Source organism: Carettochelys insculpta, chromosome 1, assembly GCF_033958435.1.
Source record: "Carettochelys insculpta isolate YL-2023 chromosome 1, ASM3395843v1, whole genome shotgun sequence".
NCBI classification, from domain to species: Eukaryota; Metazoa; Chordata; order Testudines; family Carettochelyidae; genus Carettochelys; species Carettochelys insculpta.
The window spans coordinates 1,536,998-1,559,785 of NC_134137.1; the positions used below are offsets into that span (position 1 = coordinate 1,536,998).

At 47.6% G+C, this 22,788-nt stretch overlaps 1 protein-coding gene across 1 annotated transcript; it reads left to right on the plus strand.

The window, feature by feature from the left end:
• Positions 1-10,445: 10,445 nt before the first annotated feature.
• LOC142001683 (olfactory receptor 52E2-like) lies at positions 10,446-11,420 on the plus strand. Its single transcript, XM_074977182.1, has one exon. The coding sequence runs from the start codon at positions 10,446-10,448 to the stop codon at positions 11,418-11,420; it is 975 nt and encodes a 324-aa protein (XP_074833283.1).
• The last annotated feature ends 11,368 nt before the right edge of the window (positions 11,421-22,788 follow it).

Genomic DNA, 22,788 nt, shown 5'->3' on the forward strand with positions numbered 1-22,788 from the left:
AATGGCACCCAGTGTCACCTGATAATGAAAGATCTCAAGGTGGGTGGAGAAAAGTTAGCAGCACTCTGTCTGGCAAGAATCTCTTTATCAGGATCTCAGGCTGGGGAATCCCCATTCTAGGATGATTGTCCTCCCTTTCCTACTGTTTGTCTGCCTGATCTCTGTTGATTGGTAATTGTTTCTGTCTGCTGTAAAATTAATTCTGCTAGGTTTAAATCAGCTACGGTGGTGCAGTGTGATTGGTTGGGTAATTCTGCTACTGTGGGCTACAACTGGTTAGGAAAATTACACTAAAATAATCGGTCATGGTATTGCCAAGCAGGACTCAGGTTTCACTACATAAACAGGGGCCCAAGAAGGGAAAGGAACAGCAGGAATGAAGGAAGAAGACCTAGAAGAAGAATTCACCTCCAAGACAGCCTGAGACCAGAGTGGCCAGAATTCCCCTGCATGACCGTGAGGTGCCGCAGCCCGAGAGACTGACTGTATCTGGCCAGTGGGGAAGTCTGCCTGCCTCTGTCAGGATTGGTGCGCGTGACTGTCACAAGTTGGGTCTGGACGCCGTTTTATGTGTTCAGCGTGGCGATTGGCCCCACATGTTGTGCTAAGGGTGGCGGGGGGTGAGGTGTCTAAGGAAAGCTGATGATGCCCTGAATCTAGGTACGCTGCTTATATGTCTGTATCATGCTTGTATGGGAAGTTATAGATTGTAGCTCTGCGGCTGTGTGAGATGGGTTTCAGTGCTGAGGTTCACAAAGGGAGGTGGGGCTTTGCCCCAGCCAGGACTCAGACTGAGCAAAGGCCCAGACGGCCAACACCCATTTGCTGCTGGTGGGGTTCCCCTACGGGGACTGCAACCAATGGAAACTCAGCACAGTGACCTACTGGTCAGGCGGTGGGCCAAGGCCTATGGAGAAGAATGGGATTTTCCCTCCGCATATGGAAAACTATAAGAGGGGCCCTGGCAGCACTTTCTTTGTTCTTCAGTCCTGACGAGTTAATCCCCGTCCTGTTACACGTGGGATTGGGTAAAGGTGTGTGTGTCCCTGAGCGTGGACGGGACGAGAAGTGTGTGCAGGTAACAGGACAGACCTGAGCTGGATCACAACTCTGGCAGGAGGCTGATGCTGGGAAGATGGGCCCTGCCTCCCGAGCCTGAGGGCGTGTGGCTCTCACCAGAGCCCGTCTCTGACCCGCGCCCTCCTGCAGCACAGCCAGGGCCTGCGACATGTCAGGGTCACAGAGGAACTGCTGTTCAGGGGTCTCCTGTGCTGTGTGTCTACTGCAAGCGCCCCTCAAGGGCCATTCTGGCCACCCGGCCTAGTTCCCACAAGTGTGAGCTCTCCTTGTTAGGGGCCAGGCCCTGCCCCGAACAGCCAGGGCAGGGCCCTGCCAGCCACCCAGAAGCCTGTGTCCCCAGCCCTCTGTAGAGCTCTCACTCCCACGTCTCTCTCTCCCGCCGCCTGGCTTTGTAAACCACTGCCTGTGGCTTCCCTTCCTTGGACGGATATCGCGAAGGAGCAGGGGCCGTTTCTCCCTTTCCCCTGTGAAGTGCCCAGTGCAAGGGGCCCTGAGCTGGAGTGGAGGCTCTGGAGGCTTTTGCAATACAGTGATCACAAACAATAACCACCATAATCCACCCATGTCAGACCGAGGTCACGTTGTGCTGCTTGCTGGAGAGCGTCAGTAACCTGAATGCAGCTGGACACAGTGCCCCGGCTTGGCTCAGATGTGACAATTTGTTCAGCCTCATCCCAGTGCTGAGAAGCCCAGGTGTTCCACTTCGGAGAAATCCCCCATAGCCAGAGGAGCAGGAAAAGCGCAACTCTGGGAATCCAAGAGCCCTCCAGCCGGGGCACTGCTGGGGAATCTGGCTCAGCTGGGACACTGGATTCCAGTTCCACCTGGGAGATAATATGAGGAGATGAACTGAGCTTGATAGAGGAAAGCCACTGCCAACACTGAGCCAATCAATACCCTGCCTCGGGAACCGTTGTGCCTGTACAGCTGTGTGGGAAAGGGGAAGCCTCTGTCCCAGGGACAGGCCCTCAGAGTACTCATTGCACTGGGTCTTTGTGGTGTTGTTCCTTGTCCTAAGCCAGTTCCCCTGAAGAGACCCTGGGGAGGGTTGTCAGTGGGAGCAGAAGTGGAGTCCTGGAGCTGTCAGCTCCCAGGAGCTGGGAGCAGAGAAGCTGCAGCTCGTTCTGAAAACTTCAGATTCTCCTTCAGAGGATGGCCAGGGCTCAGACTGCCTCTTGCAAGCTTTCCTCTGCCTCCCGCCCAACCAACCGGCCCTGCCAGAGTGGGAATCTATTGGCATTGTGGCTTCACAGACAGACTGTGATTATGGCAAGGAAGTCCAGCCTGCTGGGCTCTCTCTCACATTCATCACGCTCAGTTGTCTACTACCTACCCAGGTATTCTGGGCATTTACAGCTTATCAGACATGATGGAGACCTGGGTGGTGGTTCTGGTTATTCTTCGTAATTAACTACACATTTCAAATATACACAGAGCAGCCAGTTACTGAGTGACTCAGCAGAGAGCTGCAGAGGATTCATATCCCTTTGGGAATGTCCCTTAATTGTGGTTTAACCCAAAGCTGGGTAAAAATCTGAGAAGCACAGACAGGTCTCCAGCCTGTCTTCATTCGGATGCTGCTTCTCCCGCAGAGATTGAGTTAGCCCCACTGGGACGGCACAGAGCTGTGTTATAAGTGGTGTACACCTTGGTGTCTATCCTTGGCGCAGGATGGTGCTGCAGATCCTGGGGTGAGAGAGGCGGGGAACACAGCTACTTGAGGGGAATTCCCAGTGAGGACACTTCTGTCTCAAAATTCACAGGTACCCGTCTGCCTCTGCTCCATACACCCCATACGTTCATTTATCAGAGTTATACATTCTGATTTTCAGTGGAATTGAATGTTGTCTAGTTTGTGTTTTATGAGACAGAATAAATATAAATTCCTGATCTTCTTTCTTTGTTAATAAATTGGTAGGTCTCAAGGTCAGAGGAAAAATTTAGATCGTCCAGTCTGACCTAGCTTATGACATGGACCATAAAATTTCATCTCATTACCGTTGTTTTGAGCCCAATGACTTCTGTGTGACTAACCTGGTCCATGGTAGGATTTTACACGAATGAATGATAGAGCTGTAGAGTGAGAAGTGATCGGAAGGGTCATCTAGTTTAAACCTCTGATGAGATGAAGGATTTGGTCCATCTAAGCCATTCAGGACAGATGACTATCCCTTCTGCTTTGGAAAACCACCAGAAAAGGCATTTTCTCAGGCTCCAGAGGGGTCCGTTACATTGTCCTCCTCCTCTGACTATTTGGAAGATTTTATTGACGTTTCATCAAAATCTGCTAGGATGGAGACTGAACCCACAGACTCTGTCTCACTTCCCCTCAGTTATCTCTTTTCTAAATTAAATGCACCCAAGTCCTTGAGGCTTTTCTTGTATGTCTTGTATGCTGTCCTGTGGATCATCTTTGTCTCTCATCTCTGAGTCCTTCCCAGATTCTCTACATTCTTCCTATGCATTAGACACACAACCAGCGCTGAGTATCATTGAGTTACAGAATCATAGATTAGATTTGGAAGAGACTTCAGGAGGTTATCGTATTCATTCACGGCTGAAAGCAGGACTTCCTGTGACCACGGATAGCTATTCCCTCCCATGGCTTGCGTGCTCTGCTTGCAGTAATGCAACCCAAACGGCATTTTCTTTTTTGGTGACAGCAAATAACTTCCCACCCGAGAGATCTAGCTATGCGAGCATAACCCCTGTGCAGAAAGCATGCAGTTACAGGAGGAATACTCCTGTGCATCAAAGTCCAAACTTTCTGGGTGGTGGATTACCCATATGGACCGAGAGCCCCTACCCTTGGTGTAGATGCTGTCTACACTAAAGCATTACAGCAGTGACAATGTACAAGTGTAAGCAAGCCCTCAAGCAGATCTTCCAGAGATGCATCCAGTCTGGATCTGCAGACATGGAGAGTTGAAGAACCACCACTTCCTTTCTCTGTTTGTTCTAACAGTTAATGACCCTCACTGCTGAAATATCAGTCCCTTGTTCCAACTGAAATTTGACTTGCTTGGGAACAGCTCTGCCTTCATCTGGTCAATTACAGAGCCCATAATTACCCCTGTTTTTTTCTCCCCTTTGCTTTTCCCATCCAGACAATTTATGAAAATTGTGGACAGCGTCAGGTCTAGACCTGATTGGTGCAAAACCGTGCCAAAACCAGCTCCATTCCCTGGCCACGGCCCATTAACAATCACTGTCTGGGTTTATCACTTAGCCATTTTTTAATCTATTTTATGTGTGTAACAATGTTCAGGATTTTATCAGGACAGTATCCTGTACTAAATCAAATGTCCAGGATATCAAACATTATTGCCTCTGCATTCTCCCCTTGACCAACCAAAAGTGTCCTCTTATTGAAGGATGACAATGAGAGATTTAAGGAGATTATTTGACCAAACTGGTTTCCCATAACCCATCTTGTAGATTGGTGTTAATTACAGGAAGGCCTCCTACTCCATGGATTTGTGGTTTTACTTATTCACGGTCTGCCGAGCCAGTTCCTAGTGCCGTTCTGAGCCGCACTGCACCGTCCTGAGCACATAGTTCAGCGCCTCATTAGTAATCTTTGAAATATGGCTATTTCGAAGATTTGTGCCCATGTAGACACAGCCAGAGTGATGCAGACAGTTGTCAGCAGGTTAAGAAGGGAGAAACATGAACATTAAGCCAGAAAGTGAAATTACTGGTCTGGCTGGCAAGTGGTCACACTGCGGCCTCGGTAGGTTGGAGTTAAAGTTGATCGTGTGATCTTTGTGTTCTAGTTTGGCTCTCAGTTTACTATCTTTAAGTTAAACCTGCTTGTTGACTCTTAAACAACAAGCAGTAAAATGTTCTTTGCAGACAATGTGTTGTTTCTGTGTTACAAACAGCTCTTCACATCTCCTGATATTTGCATTTTTTGACATTCACAGACTTTTCTGGAAGGTTACCACCGCAAATGGTGAGGCCTTCCTGTATAATCCCAAACTTCATTTTATCTAATCCCATGCCCACCTTTCCATTGTTTGCTAGTATCAAAGTATTCTCTTTTTGTTTGCCTTCATTTTTAGTACCTTGTATTTAATTCAGAACTTTCCTGTATTTGCTGGTTTTGTCTTGTTTCATCATGGCTCTGCTACTGCATGTCTGCACACTTTTGGTTCTGAATGAGACGTGTGATTGATTGCTCACTTCCTAACTCTGGTGTTCATAGCTATAAGGTTCTACTATAGATGCTGTTTAATGTCCTTGATAGTTAATGCACTGAGAAGTATTTCATCCAATCATACTGAGAACAGGGTAGGCCCACTGCTCAGTGAGGAGGGAGAAACAATGTCAGGAAACTTGGAAATTGCAGAGGTGCTTAGTGAATGTGAGTGGGAGGGAAATAAGTTTAGAAAATAAAATTAAAGAGAGCAAGTTAAAAATTACTGAGAAAAGTTAGACTTTTGCAAGTCACCTGGGCCTGATGAAATACATTCTAGAATACTCAAAGATCTGATTGAGGAGATATCTGACCCTTTGGCTACATCTACACTAGCACAAATCAGAAGATAGGAGTAAGGGGATTTCGAAGTTGGCAGGGTCCTTTTGAAAAGGACCTCTGTCTGGACAAGCCACGTGGGAGCTAAACGCAGCAATTTTGAAGAGCCGCAGCCAGTGGCATGCTAATGAGGCACTGAATATGAATTTCAGCACCTCATTAGTAATCTTCATAATGGCCATTTGCATGGCCATTTCAAAGGTTTGTGCTAGTGCAGACACAGCATTAATGGGGCAAGTAATTAAGGAATTCATCTGCAAACATCAGGAACTTAAAAAGGTGATAGGGAACAGCCAGCATGGATTTGTAAAGAACAAATCAAGCCAGACCAATCTGATAGCTTTCTCTGATAGCATAACGAGCCTTGTGGATAAGGGAAAAGCAGCTTCATACATATGGAATGGGAAGCAACTGTCTAGAAAGGAGCACTGTGAAAAGGGATCTAGCAATCATACTGGACCACAAGCTGAATATGAGCCAACAGTGTGATGCTGTTGCAAAAAAATCAAACATGATTCTGGGATGCATTAACAGGTGTGTTGTGAGCAAGACACGAGAAGTCATTCTCCCGCTCTACTCCGCGGCAATAAGACCTCAGCTGGAGTATTGTGCTCAGTACTGAGCACCGCTTTTCAAGAAAGACGTGAAGAAATTGGAGAAGGTCCAGAGAAGAGCAACAAGACTGATTAAGGGTCTAGAGAACATGAGATTTGCGGGAAGACTGAAAGAACTGGGGTTTAGTTTAGAAAAGAGAAGACCGAGACAGGACATGATAGTGGTTTACAAACATCTAAAAGAGTTTTCCAAGGAGCTTCTGTAAGAGGGCCACATCCTCCCTGAGTGAACTGAGCTTGTCAGCTCTGGCCTTCCTATTGATGGGCACTGACTTTGTTTCATGAGTCTGCATGATTATACCTGCACCTGGAATCTCCATTCCGTTACACCTGGTGAAGTGGGTCTTTGCCCATGAAAGTTGATGCTGCAAAAATTCTGTTAATCTATAAGGCATCACAGGACTTCTTGTTGTTATTGCAGATACAGAGTAACACAGCCACCCCTCTGATGCAAGGAGGAGGAAGAAAAGCTATTCTAGGCCTCTGAGGATAGGACAAGAAGCAATGTGCTTAAACTGCAGCAAGGGAAATTTAGGATGGACATTAGGAAAAACTTCCTAATTGTCAGGATGGTTGAACATTGGCATAAATTTCCTACAGAGGTTGTGGAATCTCTCATCACTGGAGATATTTAAGAGCAGGTTAGACAGACATCTACAGGGATTGTCTACATGGTGCTTGGCCCTGAGGTGAGGGTAGTGGTCTGGACTCAATGTCCTTTTGAGGTCCCTTCCAGGTCTAGTGTTCCAAGACTCTATGATTTTACTAAATGCAAAACAAAACTATTTATTGAAAACATCTACTTTTTCTGTGACATTAACTCATTCTCTTTCTCTCTCGAAGAATTAACCTAAACCTTTCTTAGGATTTCTTTTGTTCTTAATATACTAATATACTTTATACTTAATAAAGTGTTAATCTTTTGTATTAGTCTCCTCTGTCATATGCCCCCTTTCTTGTCTCTTTAAACAGTGGCAGACTTTTCATGCTGTCCACATCTGGCAGACTCCTCAATTCTCACAGCCTGTCTTGGAAATCCCCTTTCTATCTGCAATAACCGTTATACAGACAGGGTGACTGAAACTGAGCACCTATCCAGTTTATTTTCCACAGGATTCTTTTGGCCTCTGAACATTGTCATTGCTCTGGTCACTGCTGTGAGTAAGCACATATTTCCACTGAGATGCTACCAATGACACTGAAGTATTTTCCCTGTGCTGCATTCGCAGAAGGATGTTTTCCGTGGAACATGTTTTAGTAATCTTTTTATTTTCTCACTCACGTTTTCAGCAGCTGAGTGAGTAGGGAATGGCCCATTCCATGGAGCTCTTTGACTGGCTTTCATTGTGTAGCCAACCAGGCTCGGGTTCCCCTGAGACGAGGCTGCACCCAGAAGGCGAGTGCTATATTTGGTTTATTGAAAGCGCGTGACACCCGAGACGGGAGCCCCGGAGACGCCGCAGTCACCAGTGGGGGAAAACCCGACGCATCGGAGCTTCGCTCGGGGAGAGGCTCAGTAACAGGCCTCCTAACCCTAGCTGATAAAGCTAAGCTCATTAACATAAGATTGCCTAAAATTGCCTATGCATTTCTTATCACTATCTCTGGTGGCCTACTGCCAGTGTAGCCTTGAAATCTTGGCAAGCGCGGCTTGTTCTGCAGCTGTTCCCATGGCAGTTTGCAGCTTTCACCTTGCACAGACTGGTCTGTTTAGATTCTCCTGAGGATTCACAGAGGGGTCGATCTGCTCTCATGAGACGGTTACAAACTCTTCTCGCACCCTACACATTGCATTAAGGAACAATGATGGATAATGAGTATTCACACTCTTATTTTCTGCTGGTTCCTGATGAGCTTTTCCCCAGCATGACCTAAGGGAGTTATTGACGCACGGACCGACATCCCCAGTGGAATTGCCCTTCATATGGTCAGTTGTTCCTAATTCATCTTTCTTGATAATGAAAATGTCCCCCAGGTCTTTACACAAAGTTGTCACCTTTCTGGATTGTGGAATTGTGTCTTTTCTGAAACAACATTTTCAAGGAACAACATCACCTGTGGAATTGACTTCCATGGGGTCAGTTGTTCATAATTCGTTTTCTGACTAAGAAAATGTTGTTTTCTGATGTTTAGGGAGTGGCAGACTTGCTTCACCCGGGACAAGTGGCTCTCTATGGTTTTGGCTTTGTTGGTAGACTCTACTGTCGTCAGGCTGGAAACCTGTTAGATAAACATCTCTCAGGGAAGAAGTGAGCAAACGTTTTCAGGCCAGGCCCCCCTTTTCAGCCCAGCAATTAGCCAGGACTCCCCAGCCTGTCTAATAAAGTCCAAAACAATGGAAATGTGAATATATTCACACAAAAACAGTAACATATTGCAAAATGTTTAGTGAGACATTGAGTGCTTTATACGTGTGTAAAAACTCTGTCCTGATGTTTGAAGAGGCCATCCCACCCACTCCATCTTGGGGAAAAAAACCCCACAACAGCTCCCCACTGTTTAAAGAGACAGCTTCTCCCCCCTGCTCCCCCCCTGCAGCCAGCCCCCGGCCTTTCTGCAGCCCTCCTGGGCTATGTTAAACAAAAGGACAAAACAAAAATCAACACAATTACATTGTATTAAGATGCCTGATCTCTCCCCATAGAAGCTCACCCCACTCAGCTGCCTCTGCCCCACATCCCCCAGTGCTCCCAGTGGATTTTGGCTCCGTAGGGGCAGGAGGGCTGGAAGCACAGGGCAGTGTAGCCTAGAAAGGCTGTGGCACGATGGCCTGGGGCAAGGGCAGGGGATGGGAAATGAAGCCAGCAGACAAAGGCAGGAAGGCAGGCGGGCGTAAGCTGACTGAGGTTGTGGTGAGGCAGTGGCAGGCCCTCACAGGAGTAGGGGGAGATGATTGTGCCGCACCCCTCTTTTGAAATTTCATTCCCCCCAAGAGGGCGTGCCCCCCAGTTTACACACCTCTCATCTAGATGATCGCACCCAATAGTGATCAATGACTCAATGTCTGGTTGACTGACGGTTTCAAGTGGAGTGCCCCAATGATCAGTTCTAGGGCTGGTGTTGTTTGACATCTTTATTAATGACCCCGACGAGGGGTTGGGTTGCACCCTCAGCAAATGTGCAGATGACATTAAGCTAGGGGGACAGGTAGATACATTGGAGGGTCGGGACAGGGTCCAGAGTGACCAAGATAAACTGGAGCACTGAGCCAAAAGAAATCGGATGAGGTTCAACAAGAACAAGTGCAGAGTGCTGCACAGGGTGGAAGAATCCCAAGCATTGTTACAGGCTGGGAACTGACTTGTTAAGTAACAATGCAGCAGAAAAGGACCTGGGGATGAGAGGCTGGATATGAGTCAATAGTGTGATCTGATGGGTTTAGTCCTACTATGAGGGCAGGGGGCTGGACTTGATGGCATTTTAGGTCTCTTCCAGCTCTATTGTTCTATGATTCTATGATTCCTACCTTTTATTCCCCTTCATTCAGCACTGGGGAGGCTACGTCTGGACTATTGTGTCTAGTTCTGCCCCCCAACACCAGTTAAAAAAAAAAGGGTGTGGATTTATTGGAGAGAGTTGAGCAGGGAACAACAAAAATTATTAAGGGGCTGGAGCACATGACATGAGGAGAGACTGAGACATTTGGGCTTATTTAGTTTGCAGAATAGAAGACTGAGGGGCAATTTGATAGCAGCCTTCAGTTTCCTGAAGTGGGGCTCTGAAGAGGACAGAGCCAGGTTATTCTCAGTGTTGCAGATGACAGGCCTAGAAGCAATGGTTTCCAGTTGCAGTGGGGGAGGTATAGGTAGGATATTAGGAAAACTATTTCTCCAGGACAGCGATGAAGCACTGGAACACGTTACCTAGAGGGGTGCTGGAATAGCCATCTCTGGAGGTTTTTAAGTCCCAGTTTGACAAAGTTCTGTCTGGGATGATTTGATTAGGGCTGATCCTACTTTAGGAGATGACCCCCTCCAGGGTGGAGCCTGCTGTAGGGTTGGTCCTTTCCACCCTAAAAGTCTATGATTCTTTGGAGCTAGGTCCTGCTGTGAGGGCAGGGGATAGGGATCGATCACCTCTCATGGTCCTTTTTGGTTCTAGTTTTCTAGATTCTGTGTTCTGTCTCATATTAATATCTCTCCTTCCAGGCACTTGTACTTTGACCATCACCCAAGACCCTGGGCACACACACGAAGTCAGAAAACGTACAGTACATGTGGAAGACATCGTACTGCCTCAGAGTAAAACACCTTCTCTTCTACGCCATGTCAGATTCCAACACAAGTTACTTCACCAACCCCTCCACCTTCATCCTGCTGGGGATTCCTGGACTTGAGGCATCCCATGTCTGGATCTCCATTCCCTTCTGCGCCATGTACATCATAGCCATCTTGGGAAACTTCACCATTCTCTTAATTGTAAAGAGAGAATCGAGCCTCCATGAGCCCATGTACTATTTCCTCTGTGTGATGGCCATCAATGACCTTTTGCTCTCTACGTCCGTCCTTCCCAAAATGCTGAGCATCTTCTGGTTCAATTCTAGGGAGATCAGTTTCAGTGCCTGTCTCATCCAGCTGTACTTCATTCAGTGCTTCGCAGTGATGGAGTCTGGGATCCTAGTGGCCATGGCTTTCGATTGCTATGTGGCCATCTGCCATCCCCTGCGACATTCCAGTATTGTGACCAAACCTATGGTGTCCAAGATCAGCCTGGCCATAGTGTTGAGAAGTATTCTGCTAGTAATTCCCAGTCTCATCTTGGCAAGTCAGTGGCCATATTGCAGATCAAACATCATCCCCCACACATACTGTGAAGGCATGGCCTTGGTGAAGCTGGCCTGTGCCGATATCCGCATCAGTAGTTACTACAGCCTCGCGTTGACATTCTTGATTTTTAGTACAGACACATTTTCCATTCTTCTGTCCTATATCCAGATCCTCAAGGCCATCTTCATGCTCCCCACAAAGGACACCTGGCTAAAGGCTTTTAGGACCTGTGGCTCCCATCTCTGTGTCTTGTTAGTCTACTGGATCCCAGCTGACTTCGCCATCCTCACACATCGGTTTGGCCAGAATGTGCCCCTGCATGTCCATGTGCTCATGGCCACCCTGTACCTCCTGGTACCCCCTATGCTAAACCCCATCATCTATGGAATGATCACCAGACAGATCCGGGACAAGCTGTTCTAGGCACTTTACTGACACAGAGATCTAAAGTCTCGCGCTGGTGCCCAGGCTCTCAGAGTGAGGTCCTAGCAGATTTGGATGGTCATATGCTGCTGGGCCTTCTTCCCTAAATGACCCACCAGGCTGCTAAAGAGACATAAACGTTTTCCTGACCTTAGTGCACTGTGACAGGGTGACAAACTGGGCAATTGATCTATGCACCACTCATTTACTCACCCCGTGGCTATTGCTGGTAACTAGGTCATAGAAAGCCTGCCCTTCACCTCACCTCTTCTGCCAATACTCTGCCTCTGGCCCACATCTTCTATCAAGGCTCTGCCCCTGCTCTGCCCCTTTCCCCAAGGCCACACCATGTCACTTGGCCCTCTCTTCCCTTCCCACAGTCCATATGAGTGGAGATGATGTTGGTTCTGCAGTCCATAGTTAGCAATTACCTGCCTGGAGCACTGTGTCAATATTTTGTGTCAGCTTGTGGCAAGTCACTTTAAGGGCATTGGCTTGACTAGATTTAAATATTTAAAGTATATGGTTCATTTGTTACCAGCTCTGCAGTGCGACAGAGACCTTGCAAGGACTCCTGAGTTCCAGGAGGCGAGCAGGTTCTAGAGGGTTACTGTTGGGAAAAACGTAGGTTTTGGATGTCAATCTCACTCATCTTGCCTAAAAGCCATTGACTGACCCATCCTTCATGATGTCATCTACATGTTATTGGGGCCATGTTACAGTTTTGGTTTTCACAACACCCAATGCCAAAGATTTCCACATGCTGATTGAGAAGAAATACTTTGTTTTCTCAATCTGCTGCCTGTGAATTTCACTGGCTAGACCCTAGAGTTAGGGGAAGGACTAAAACCATTTTGGGCAGTTTGAAAGTGTGCTTGGCAGTTTGATAAGTTTGCAAGATATGAACTGGGAGTGCTTTCTTCCAGGTGGGCTTTCAAAGGCTGATCAGTTTTGAGGAGAGGCCTTGAGCTGGGTCTAACCAGCCACAGCCTTGTAAGAAGGCAGCCACAGCGAACAATGTGAGCAGTGAACAGGGAGCTTGCCTGGTAGTTCACCTTGGGGGGATCCCCATACCTGTTGTCCCTTTCTTACAGGATTGTGTCTTTTGTGCCCTTCAAGGTGGCACTAGTAGCAGCATCCTTCAGTCTACGTAGACTATGGATCGTGCCCTTCGTAGTTCAGTTTGGCATCCTCATTTGCAGCGTCGGCTGTGACTGTGAAGACCCACATGAGAGTGACAGTCCTTGCTGCATCTGTTGTATACGTAATGGGTGTCTGGCAGGTCCTCGCTGTGCTTTCTGTGGGCTCGCTTCTCCTCTGCTAGCTGTGTGATCCTCATCTCACTCTTCTGAAGGCCCTTGTGTAGTTCCTGCCTCCATCTGCTGCGATCGTCTGCCAGCTCCTCCCAGCTGTCTGGCTTGATGTCTACTTCCCTGAGGTCTCTCTTGCAGACATCTTTGTAGCGCAGCTGGGGGCGACCAGGTGGTCTTTTGCCAGAGGCTAGCTCGCCATACAGGATGTCTTTTGGGATCCTTCCATCATTCATCCTGTGGACGTGGCCAAGCCAGCGGAGCCGCCGCTGCCTGAGGAGGGTGTGCATGGTTGGGATTCCAGCTTGCTCGAGGACGGCGGTGTTGATCACTCTGTCCTTCCACGGTATTCCAAGGATGCGCCTGAGGCAGCGCAAGTGGAAGACGTTCAGCCTCTTTTCCTGGAGGGCGTACAGGGTCCAAGTCTCGCAGCCGTAAAGGAGGGTGCTGAGGATGCAGGCTCTGTAGACTTGCATTTTGGTTTGAGTGTACAGCTTGTTGTTATTCCACACTCTCTCGCTGAGTCTGGACAGAGTTGTGGCTGCTTTTCCGATCCTCCTCTTTAGCTCAGTCTCCAAGGACAGGGTGTCAGTGAGGGTGGACTCAAGATAAACGAACTCGTGGACGACCTCTAAAGTATAGATGTTAATGCTGATTGATGGAGAAACAGCAATGTCCTGAGCAAGTACATTTGTCTTCTTTAGGCTGATGGAGAGCCCAAAGTCCTTGTACGCTTTGGAGAACCGATCCAGCAGTTTCTGAAGCTGGTCTTCTGTGTGTGACATGACAGTAGCGTCATCTGCAAACAGCATATCTCTGATGAGGACTTCCAGCACCTTAGAGTTAGCTTTCAGCCTTGCAAGATTAAACAGTTTCCTGTCAGATCTTGTGTGCAAAAAGATGCCCTCTGTTGAAGATCCAAAGGTGTGTTTAAGGAGGAGTGCGAAGAAGATCCCGAAAAATGTCAGAGCAAGCACGCATCCTTGTTTGACGCCGCTCCTGATTCTGAAAGCATCCGATAATGTGCCATCGTATTGGACAGTTCCTCTCATGTGTTCGTGGAAAGACTGGATCATCTTGAGTAACCGTGGAGGACAGCCGATCTTGTGGAGCAGTTTGAACAGTCCATCCCTGCTGACCAAGTCAAAGGCCTTGGTCAGGTCGATGAAGGCTATGTAGAGTGGCTTCCTCTGCTCCCTTCATTTCTCCTGCAGCTGCCTTAGAGAGAAGACCATGTCAACGGTAGATCTCTCTGCGTGGAATCCGCACTGTGATTCAGGATACACCCTCTCAGCAATCTTCTGGAGTCTGCCAAGGATGACGCGAGAGAACAGTTTACCAGTGACGCTTAGGAGGGAGATTCCGCGGTAACTGTTGCAGTCGCTTCTGTCTCCTTTGTTCTTATACAAGGTTATGATGTTAGCGTTGTGCAAATCCTGTGGACCCTCACTCTCTTTCCAGCACAGGCACAGTAGCTCATGCAGGGGTTCCAGGAGAGTGTCTGTGGCACGCTTGATTACCTCTGGTGATATACCATCCCGGACCAGGGGCCTTTCCTGTTGCAATCTTGTCGATGGCTCTCTTCAGTTCATCCACAGTCGATTCCTGATCCAGTTTATACATTACTGGTAGGAGTTCGACGGCATCGAGGGCTGAGTCGACTACAATGTTCTTGCATGAGTACAGTTCGGAGTAGTACTCGACTCAGCACTCCATCTGTTTGGCTTTGTGTAGGGTGCGAGAAGACTTTGTAACGGTCTCATGAGAGCAGCCCGACCCCTCTGTGAACTCTCACAGGAATCATATACAAAAGCATGCTGCCAACAAACAAGAGATACCGGAACCGGTCTGTGCAAGATGAAAGCTGCAAAACAACTCACACCTGCGAACTATGCTGTGTTCGCCAAAACTCCAAGGCTATAGCCTGGCAGGAGGCCACTAGAGGTAGTGATAAGAAATGCATAGGCAATTTTAGGCAATCTTATGTTAATGAGCTTAGCTTTATCAGCTAGCGTTAGGAGGCCTGTGTAGAGCCTCTCCCCGAGCGAAGTTCCGACGCGTCGGGTTTCCCCACTGGTGACTGCGGCGTCTCCGGGGCTCCCGTCGCGGGTGTCACGCACTTTCAATAAACCAAATATAGCACTCGCCTTCTGGGTGCAGCCTCGTCTCTGGGGAACCCGAGCCTGGGTGGCTACACTTTGTTAGTGATGACTTCACCAGATTTGGATTTCAGAGGTGCCATCTTGTTCTGGGTGGCTCCTGGTGCCTTCCTCGTACCCTCGTACAGTCCTCTGAGATTACCAAAGTCAGCACAGGTCTGAATGCTGCTTCATAGCTGGAGGTGAACTGTGACAGGACCATACGCTATTGGCTGGGGGCTGCCCAGCTTGAGGTGGGGGGTGACTGTCCAGTGAGATGTGATGATCTCTCCCACCATCGGATGCAACCCCTGGCGCTCGTTCTCTCCGCCAATCGAGCAAGAGCTTATAATGTGTTACCTCCCATGTTGGTTCAACGCTGTTAGCGATGCTGGAGTACCTCTCCAGGCGCGAGCTTGGGCGATTATTGGGACCCTGGGCTGCCCAGACGCCAGTGTTCCCCTCTCGGCTTTACTGATATAGTCCAAAGGAGAGGATAACCTCTACATCTGGTACCAGCTCAGCTGCAGGAGTTGCTGGGTCAATGCCAGAAGTTGGCACAGAACTGCCTTAGGACTTCCCTCCGTATTTTCTGTCAGGGTTTACTCCCTTAGCCTTGCTCCTTCCCAGGATAACCCACAAGGCAGTGGGGCATGGAGAACGTGGGTACGGTCCCACTACCTCTTGCACCTCCCTGGCACCACATGTCCCCAAAGCTCCCCATGACGACCAGCTCGCCTCCCCAGGACCCTCCTCCCCACCCCACCCCTCTGCCTCTCATCGGCTACCATCACCCCCCAGATCCTCCCTCCCTGTCCCCTTTTCCCCCATCCACTCCCATGTCTCCTGACTGCACCACACTGCCCCCATCAGTTCTCATTGCCCCCAGGTCCCCCTTCCCCTGGCCTCTCCGCACCTGGCCACACGCTGCTGCAGCCCCACGTCCTCCAGGAAGGCGCCGATCTCTCAGCCCAGCTGCACCCTGTGTCCCAGCCAAAGCCATCAACTCTTCATCTGGCTACGGCTGTCCCTGGAGCACCACAGATCTGGTGCAGCGCGTGCATGCAGGGAGCGCAGGACTGGGCCTGGAAGCCATGCAATCTGGGCCAGCACGGCGCAAGCAGCCTCCGTGGGTGCTGCCATCCTCACAGCCGTACCAGACGCCCCCAAACCACTTGCCCACCACTGACATCCCTCGATCTCGCCCCCCCTGCTCCTCATGCTGCAGCGGGTCCCTCAGCTCCAGCCAGCAGTTGGGGATGATGCTGCCTCTTACACCTGAAGAAGTAACTAGCTCCCTCTAAGCTCCTCCTCTGAACTCCCCTCTCAAAACTCCCTTCTGTTAGCAACCACCCTGTTCAGGGAGCATGCTCCCTGGTCGCTTGCCAGCAGGGCGTTAGAGCTCTGGCCTACCTGGGACAGCCTCTCCCTCTGACCACTGCTCAGCCAATCTGCACACAGCCTGAGCACATGGCCAACCTGAGCACATGGCCTTTCAAACAAACAGAGAGCTCAGCACTCCAAACACCAAATAAACAGACAAACCCAAGCCCAGAACCCCCATACCCAGGCACCCACACACTCCAGAGAGCCACTTATTCTGGAGTGTCAAGGTGGCACTAGAAACATCTAAAGAAATTCTCTGAAGAAAGGGGAAAAGTGGATGGTGACATGTTGTAATGGAGTGGGGGGAGTGCATGTGTGAGTCAGGCTGGATGTCTGAGGCAAGCAGCAGCTCCCAGTGGCTAAGGATGACCCTGGGGCTACAACTGGCAGGTAACACCTCTGCCCTGAACAAAGAGCAGGGAGGAGCTGAGCTGGGTTTTTGAATCAGGGGCGGCAGTTAGAGGCTAGGAAAAGGGAGAGCTGGAAGGCAGCCAGCCTGAGGAGGGGAAAGCTACACCCCAGAGGGGCACCCCTCGGGGTCTTCTCCCCAGGACGGGTTGGAAGGACTGTCTCTGGCTGCTGTACTGTGGCTTCTGTGAGAAACTGGGCTTCTGTTGCCTAATAAACCTTCTGTTGTACCTGTTAAGTGAGAGTCACTCCTGCCAGCGGACGGGGTGCAGTGCAGGGGGACCCCTGAACCCCATCACACATGTCTACTGAGAAGCTGTTGTGGCCTTCATGGTACGTGCCATGTTTGTCTTCCTCCCACACGATAGAAAGAATTTTCTATGTCCCAAGTGCAAGCTCATTGCCATTTTGGAAGAAAAGGTTAGAGGACGTGAGGCGCAAATATCAACCCTCAGGTCCATCAGAGAAGGTGAAGAATTTCTGGATAGAAGGCACCACTTAGTACTGCAGGAACAGGAAGCTGTTCAATACAAGGAAGAGAACTAGAAGCATGTTACCTCCAGGAGAAGAAAACCAATTCAGGTCTCTCCAGTTCCAGTGGAGTTAACAACTGCTTTCAGCCTCTCTGCACAAGTGATGCAGTGGAGATAGCTGGGGCAGATTCCTCACAGGGAATGGATCAGAAGAAGACCCCATGGATTATCAGGCATGGGATGCGCAGTCCTAGAGATGTGGGTTCTACAGTCACCACCCCTAAGAGAAGAAGACGGGTGGTGGTTGTCAGGAGCTCCCTCCAGACAGGGACAGAGTCATCCATCTGCCAGCAAGACCTAGAATCTCGGTCGATTTGCTGCTTACCAGGAGCTAGAATCTGGGATGTTACAGAGTCTTTGCCAAAAATCACGAAGCCTGCAGACTGTTACCCCTTCCTCCTTTTCCACGTGGGAACTCATGATACGGCCAAGGGCAACCTTGGTGAGATCACTGTGGATTACATAAACCCAGGAAGACAGCTCAAGGAATATGGAGCACAAGTGGTGTTCTCATCCATCCTCCCTGTACAAGCAGGGGGTCCAGGTAGGGATTGTCAAATTGCTGAGGTAAATGAATGGTTGTGTAGGTGGTGTCACAGAAGAGGATTTGGTTTCTTTGACTATGGGATTCTGTTTCAGGAACAAGGATTGCTGGGAAAGAGATTAGATTAACCTAATGGAGAGAGGAAAGAGCATCTTTGTGGACAGGCTTGCAAACCTAGTGAGGAGGGCGTTAAAGATTCGTTAGGGGATGGGGACACAAAGCCTGAGGTAAGTGGGGAAGGAGTAGAGAACAACAAAGTAGGATTCCTGGGTGAAGAGGAGAAGGTGGGCCAATCACCACTTCTCTAATGCACTTGTACACAAATGCAAGAAACCTGGCAAACAAACAGGAAGAATTAGAGGCCCTGGCACAGTCAAAGACGTACGAGGTGGTTGGAATAACAGAGACTTGGTGGGACGATTCGCATAACTGGAGCACACTCATGGAAGGGTACAAACTGTTCAGGAAGGACAGGCAGGGGAGACAAGGAGGAGGAGTTGCGCTCAATGCGAGGGAGCAGTGTGATTGCTCAGAGCTCCAGTATAAAGGAAGGAGAAAATCCAGCTGAGTGTCTTTGGGTTAAGCTTAGAGGTGGAGGTAACAGAGGTGATGTTGTCCTTGGTGTCTGCTATAGACCACCAGATCCGGGAGATGAGGTAGATGAGGATTTTTTCAGACAACTAAAAGAAGCTTCCAAATCACAGGCCCTGGTTCTCATGGGAGACTTTAATCATCCAGCCATTTGTTGGGAGACCAATACAGCAGCACACAGACAATCCAGGAACTTTCTGGAGAACGTCAGGGATAACTTCTTGGTACAAATGCTGATGGAACTGACCAGGGGCCATGTACAACTTGACCTGCTGCTCACAAACAGAGAAGAACTCGTAGGAGAAATAGAAGTGGGTGGCAACCTGTGCTGCAGCAACCCCATGAGAAGGTAGATTTCAGGATCCTGACAAAAGGAAGAAAGGTGAGCAGTAACATACAGACCCTTGATTTCAAAACAGCAGACTTCAACTCCCTACTGATGGGCAGGATCCCCTGGGAAATGAAGATGAAGGGGAAGGGAGTTCAGGAGAACTGGAAGTATTTTAAAGTTGTACTGACGGCACAGGAACAAACCATCCTGCTGTATAGTAAGAAAAGTAAACATGGTAGGCAACCAGCTTGGCTTCACAGGGAAATCCTTTTTCAGCTTAAACTCAAAAAGGATGAGTGTAAGAAGTGGAAATGTGGACAGTTAATTAAGGCAGAGTATAAATATACAGCTGGAGAATGCCGGGCAGTAATCAGGAAAGCAAAAGCACAATTGGAACTGCACCTGGCAAGGGATGTGAAGGGTAACAAGAAGGGTTTCTACAGGCATGTTAACAATAAGAGGGTTATCAGAAAAGGTGTGGAGCCATTACTGGACGAGAGAGGTAATGTAGTGATGGATGATGTAAGAAAAGCTGAAGTCCTCAATGCTTTTTGTGCCTCAGTCTTCATGGACAAGGACAGCTCCCACACTACAGCGCTAGACAATGGAGTATGGAAAGTTGGAGGGCAGCCCTTGCTGGGGAAGTAATTAGTTACGAGCTACTTAGAAAAGCTAAATGTACACAAAACCATGGATCTAGATTTAATGCACCCAAGGGTACTGAGGGAATTTGCAGATGTCATCGCTGAGCCTTTGGCCATTATCTTTGAAGATCGGGAGAGATCCCAGGTGGCTGGAGAAAACAAACATAGTTCCCATCTTTAAAAAAGGAAAGAAGGACAATCCAGGGAATTATAGACCATTCACCCTTACCTTGGTCCCTGGGAAAATAATGGAGGGGATTGTCAAGGAATCCATTCTGGAGCGCTTGGAAAAGGGGAAAGTGATCAAAAGTAGTCAACATTGATTCTCCTAGGGAAAGTCATGCTTGACCAATCTGATTAGCTTCTATGATGAAGTAACATACTCTCTGGACACGGGGAAGTCAGTGGATGTGATATATGTTGACTTCACCAGAGCTTTTCATACAGTCTCCCACAACATTCTTGCCCATAATTTACTGAAGTATGGATTGGATACGTGGACTATAAGATGGATAGAAAGCTGGCTTGACAGTCGGGCCCAATGGTAGTGGTCAATGGATCAATATCTAGATGGCGGTTGGGTTCAAGTGGACACCTTGCCTATGAGAAGAGATTAAAAAGACTGGCAGTTTTCTTATCTGAAAGGAGGTGACTATGGGAGATATGAAAGAGGTTTAGAAACTCATAAATAATGTGGAAAAATAAAATACATAAATCATAGAATCATAGGTCTGGAAGGGACTTCCAGAGGTCAGTGAGTCCAGCTCCCTGCTTTCAGTAGGATCAATGCCAACTAAGCCAGGACTTTGTCCACCCAGGAATTAAACCCTCTAAGGATGGAGATTTCATCACCTCTCTAGGCAATGAATTCCAGTGCTTCACCACCCTCCTGGTGAAGTAGTTTTTCCTAATATCCGTCATCCTACTCTCCTTCAGTAACTGCAGATCATTATTCCTTGTTCTGCTGTCTGTCAGCATTGAGAAAAGCCTCTCTCCATCCTTATTTATTAGGTAATGAGCTTTTGTAGGTAAGACCCACTTCTTCTGATTGAATCTGCAGAAGTGGGAGGTGGATCTTACCCATATAACCATAGAATCGTAGAACACTAGAACTGGAAAGGAACTCAAGAAGCCATCAAGTCCAGTTCCCTTCCCTATTGGCAGGACCATCTAGACAATCCCCGATAGGTGTCTCTTAAACTGCTCTTAAATATCTCCAGCAATAGAGATTCCACAACCTCCCTAGGTAACTTATTCCGGTGTTTAACCATCCTGACAGTTAGGAAGTTTTTCCTAATGTCTAATCTAAACCTCCCTTGCTGCAGTTTAAGCCCATTGCTCCTTGTCCTATCCTCAGAGGCCAAGGGGAGCAATTTTTCTCCCTCTTCCTTGTAACCCTCTTTGAAGTACTTGAACACCACTATCATGTCCCCTCTAAACCTTCTCTTTTCTAAACTAAACAAGCCCAGTTCTTTCAGTCTTACCTCACGGCTCATATTCTCTGGACATTTCATCATTCTTGTTGCTCTTCTCTGGACCTTTTCGAATTTCTCCACATCTTTTTTTAAATGTGGTACCCAAAACTTGACACAATACTTCGACTGAGGACTAATAAGCACTGCATAGAGCAGAAGAATGACTACTCATGTCTTGCTTATAACATTGCTGTTCAAACAGCCACAATAAAGTTGGCTTTTTTGGCAACAGCTTCACCCTATTGATTCATATTTAGCTTTTGGTCCACTATAACCCCTAAGTCCCTTTCTGTAGTACTCCTTCCTAGACATTTGCTTCACATGCTGTATCTATGAAGCTGGTTGTTTCTTCCTACATGGAGTACTTAGCATTTGCCCTTGTTAAACTTCATCCTGTTTACCTGAGGCCATTTCTCCAGTTTGTCCAGATCATTCTGAACTATGAGCCTACCCTTCAAAGCAGCTGCAACCCCTCCCAGCTTGGTATCATCTGCAAACTTAATAAGCGTACTCTTTATGCCCAAATCATTGATGAAGATATTGAATAGAACCAGTCCCAAAACAGATCCCTGCAGAACACCACTTGTTATGCTCTTCCAGCATGACTGTGAGACATTAATAACGACTCTCTGAGAATGGTTGCCCAGCCAGTTTTGCACCCACCTTATAGTGGCCCCATCTAAGTTATATTTGCTAAGTTTATTGGTAAGAAGATCATGCAAGACCATGTCAAATGCCTTATTAAAGTCTAGGTATACTACATCCACTGCCTCTCCCTTACCCACTAGACTTGTTATTCTGTCAAAAAAAAAGTTCACAGATTGGTCTGGCATGATTTGTTCTTTACAAAACCATGTTGGGTGTTACCTATCACCTTATTTTCTTCCAGATGTTTGCAGATGAATTCCTTAATCATTTTCTCCATTATCTTCTTGGCACATAAATTAAATTCAGTGGTCTGTAATTACCTGGGTTGTTCTTTTCCCCCTTTTTATAGATGGGCACTATGTTTGCCTTTTTCTAGTTTTCTAGAATTTCTCCCTACTTCCAAGACTTTTCAAAGATGATAGCTGAAGGCTCAGAAACCTCCTCTGTCAGCTCTTTAAGTATTCTAGGATGCATTTCATCAAGCTCTGATGACTTACAGAAATCTGATTTTTCTACATAATTTTTAACTTGTTCTTTATGTATTTTATTCTCTAAACCTATCCACTTCCCACTAGCATTTGCTATGTTAGGCATTTCTACATCAGCCTTCTAGGTGAAGACCAAAACAAAGAAGTCATTCACCACCTCTGCCATTTCCAAATTTTCTGATATTGTTTCTCCCTCCTCACTGAGCAGTGGGCCTACCCTGTCCTTGGTCTTCCTCTTGTTTCTCCTATATTTATAGAATGACTTCTTGTTACTCTTCATATCTCTAGCTAATTTGAGCTTGTTCTGTACTTTCTAATCTTGCCCCTGCATACGTGGTTTGTTTGCTTATATTCATCCTTTGTAATTTCTCCTAATTTCTTTTTTTATATGACTCCTTTTTGATTTTGAGATCACACAAGATCTCCTGGCTAAGCCAAGGCAGTCTTTTACCATATTTTCTAGCTTTCCTATGCAGTGGTATAGTTTGTTTTTGGGCCCTTAATAATGTCCCTTTGAAAAACTGCCGGCTCTCCTCAGTTATTTTTTCTCATTCGTTATCAAACACATTTGTTTGTCTTTCAGATGCTACAGGACAGCTTGTTTAATACCAGAGCAGCCCAGGGTGTAACTGGAGGTCACAGCCTTGTGCATCAAGCCTCTATAGATGACGTTTATGTAGATCTGTGGCAAAAATATTAACCAAAGGGTATGACAGGAGGCAATTACCCATGAAACACAGACACTTTACCACAAACCTTAAAGAAACATATTGACAAAGGTATAATTACACTCAAGTTTCATCTTATAATATTAACGTTTAGTAGTAGGAGGCATCCTTCAGTCTGCATAGACTATGGATCGCACCCTATAT

What these genes read in the sequence shown, in the direction of transcription:
- LOC142001683 (XM_074977182.1), top strand. Translation starts at nt 10,446, where the DNA reads ATGTGGAAGACATCGTACTGCCTCAGAGTAAAACACCTTCTCTTCTAC.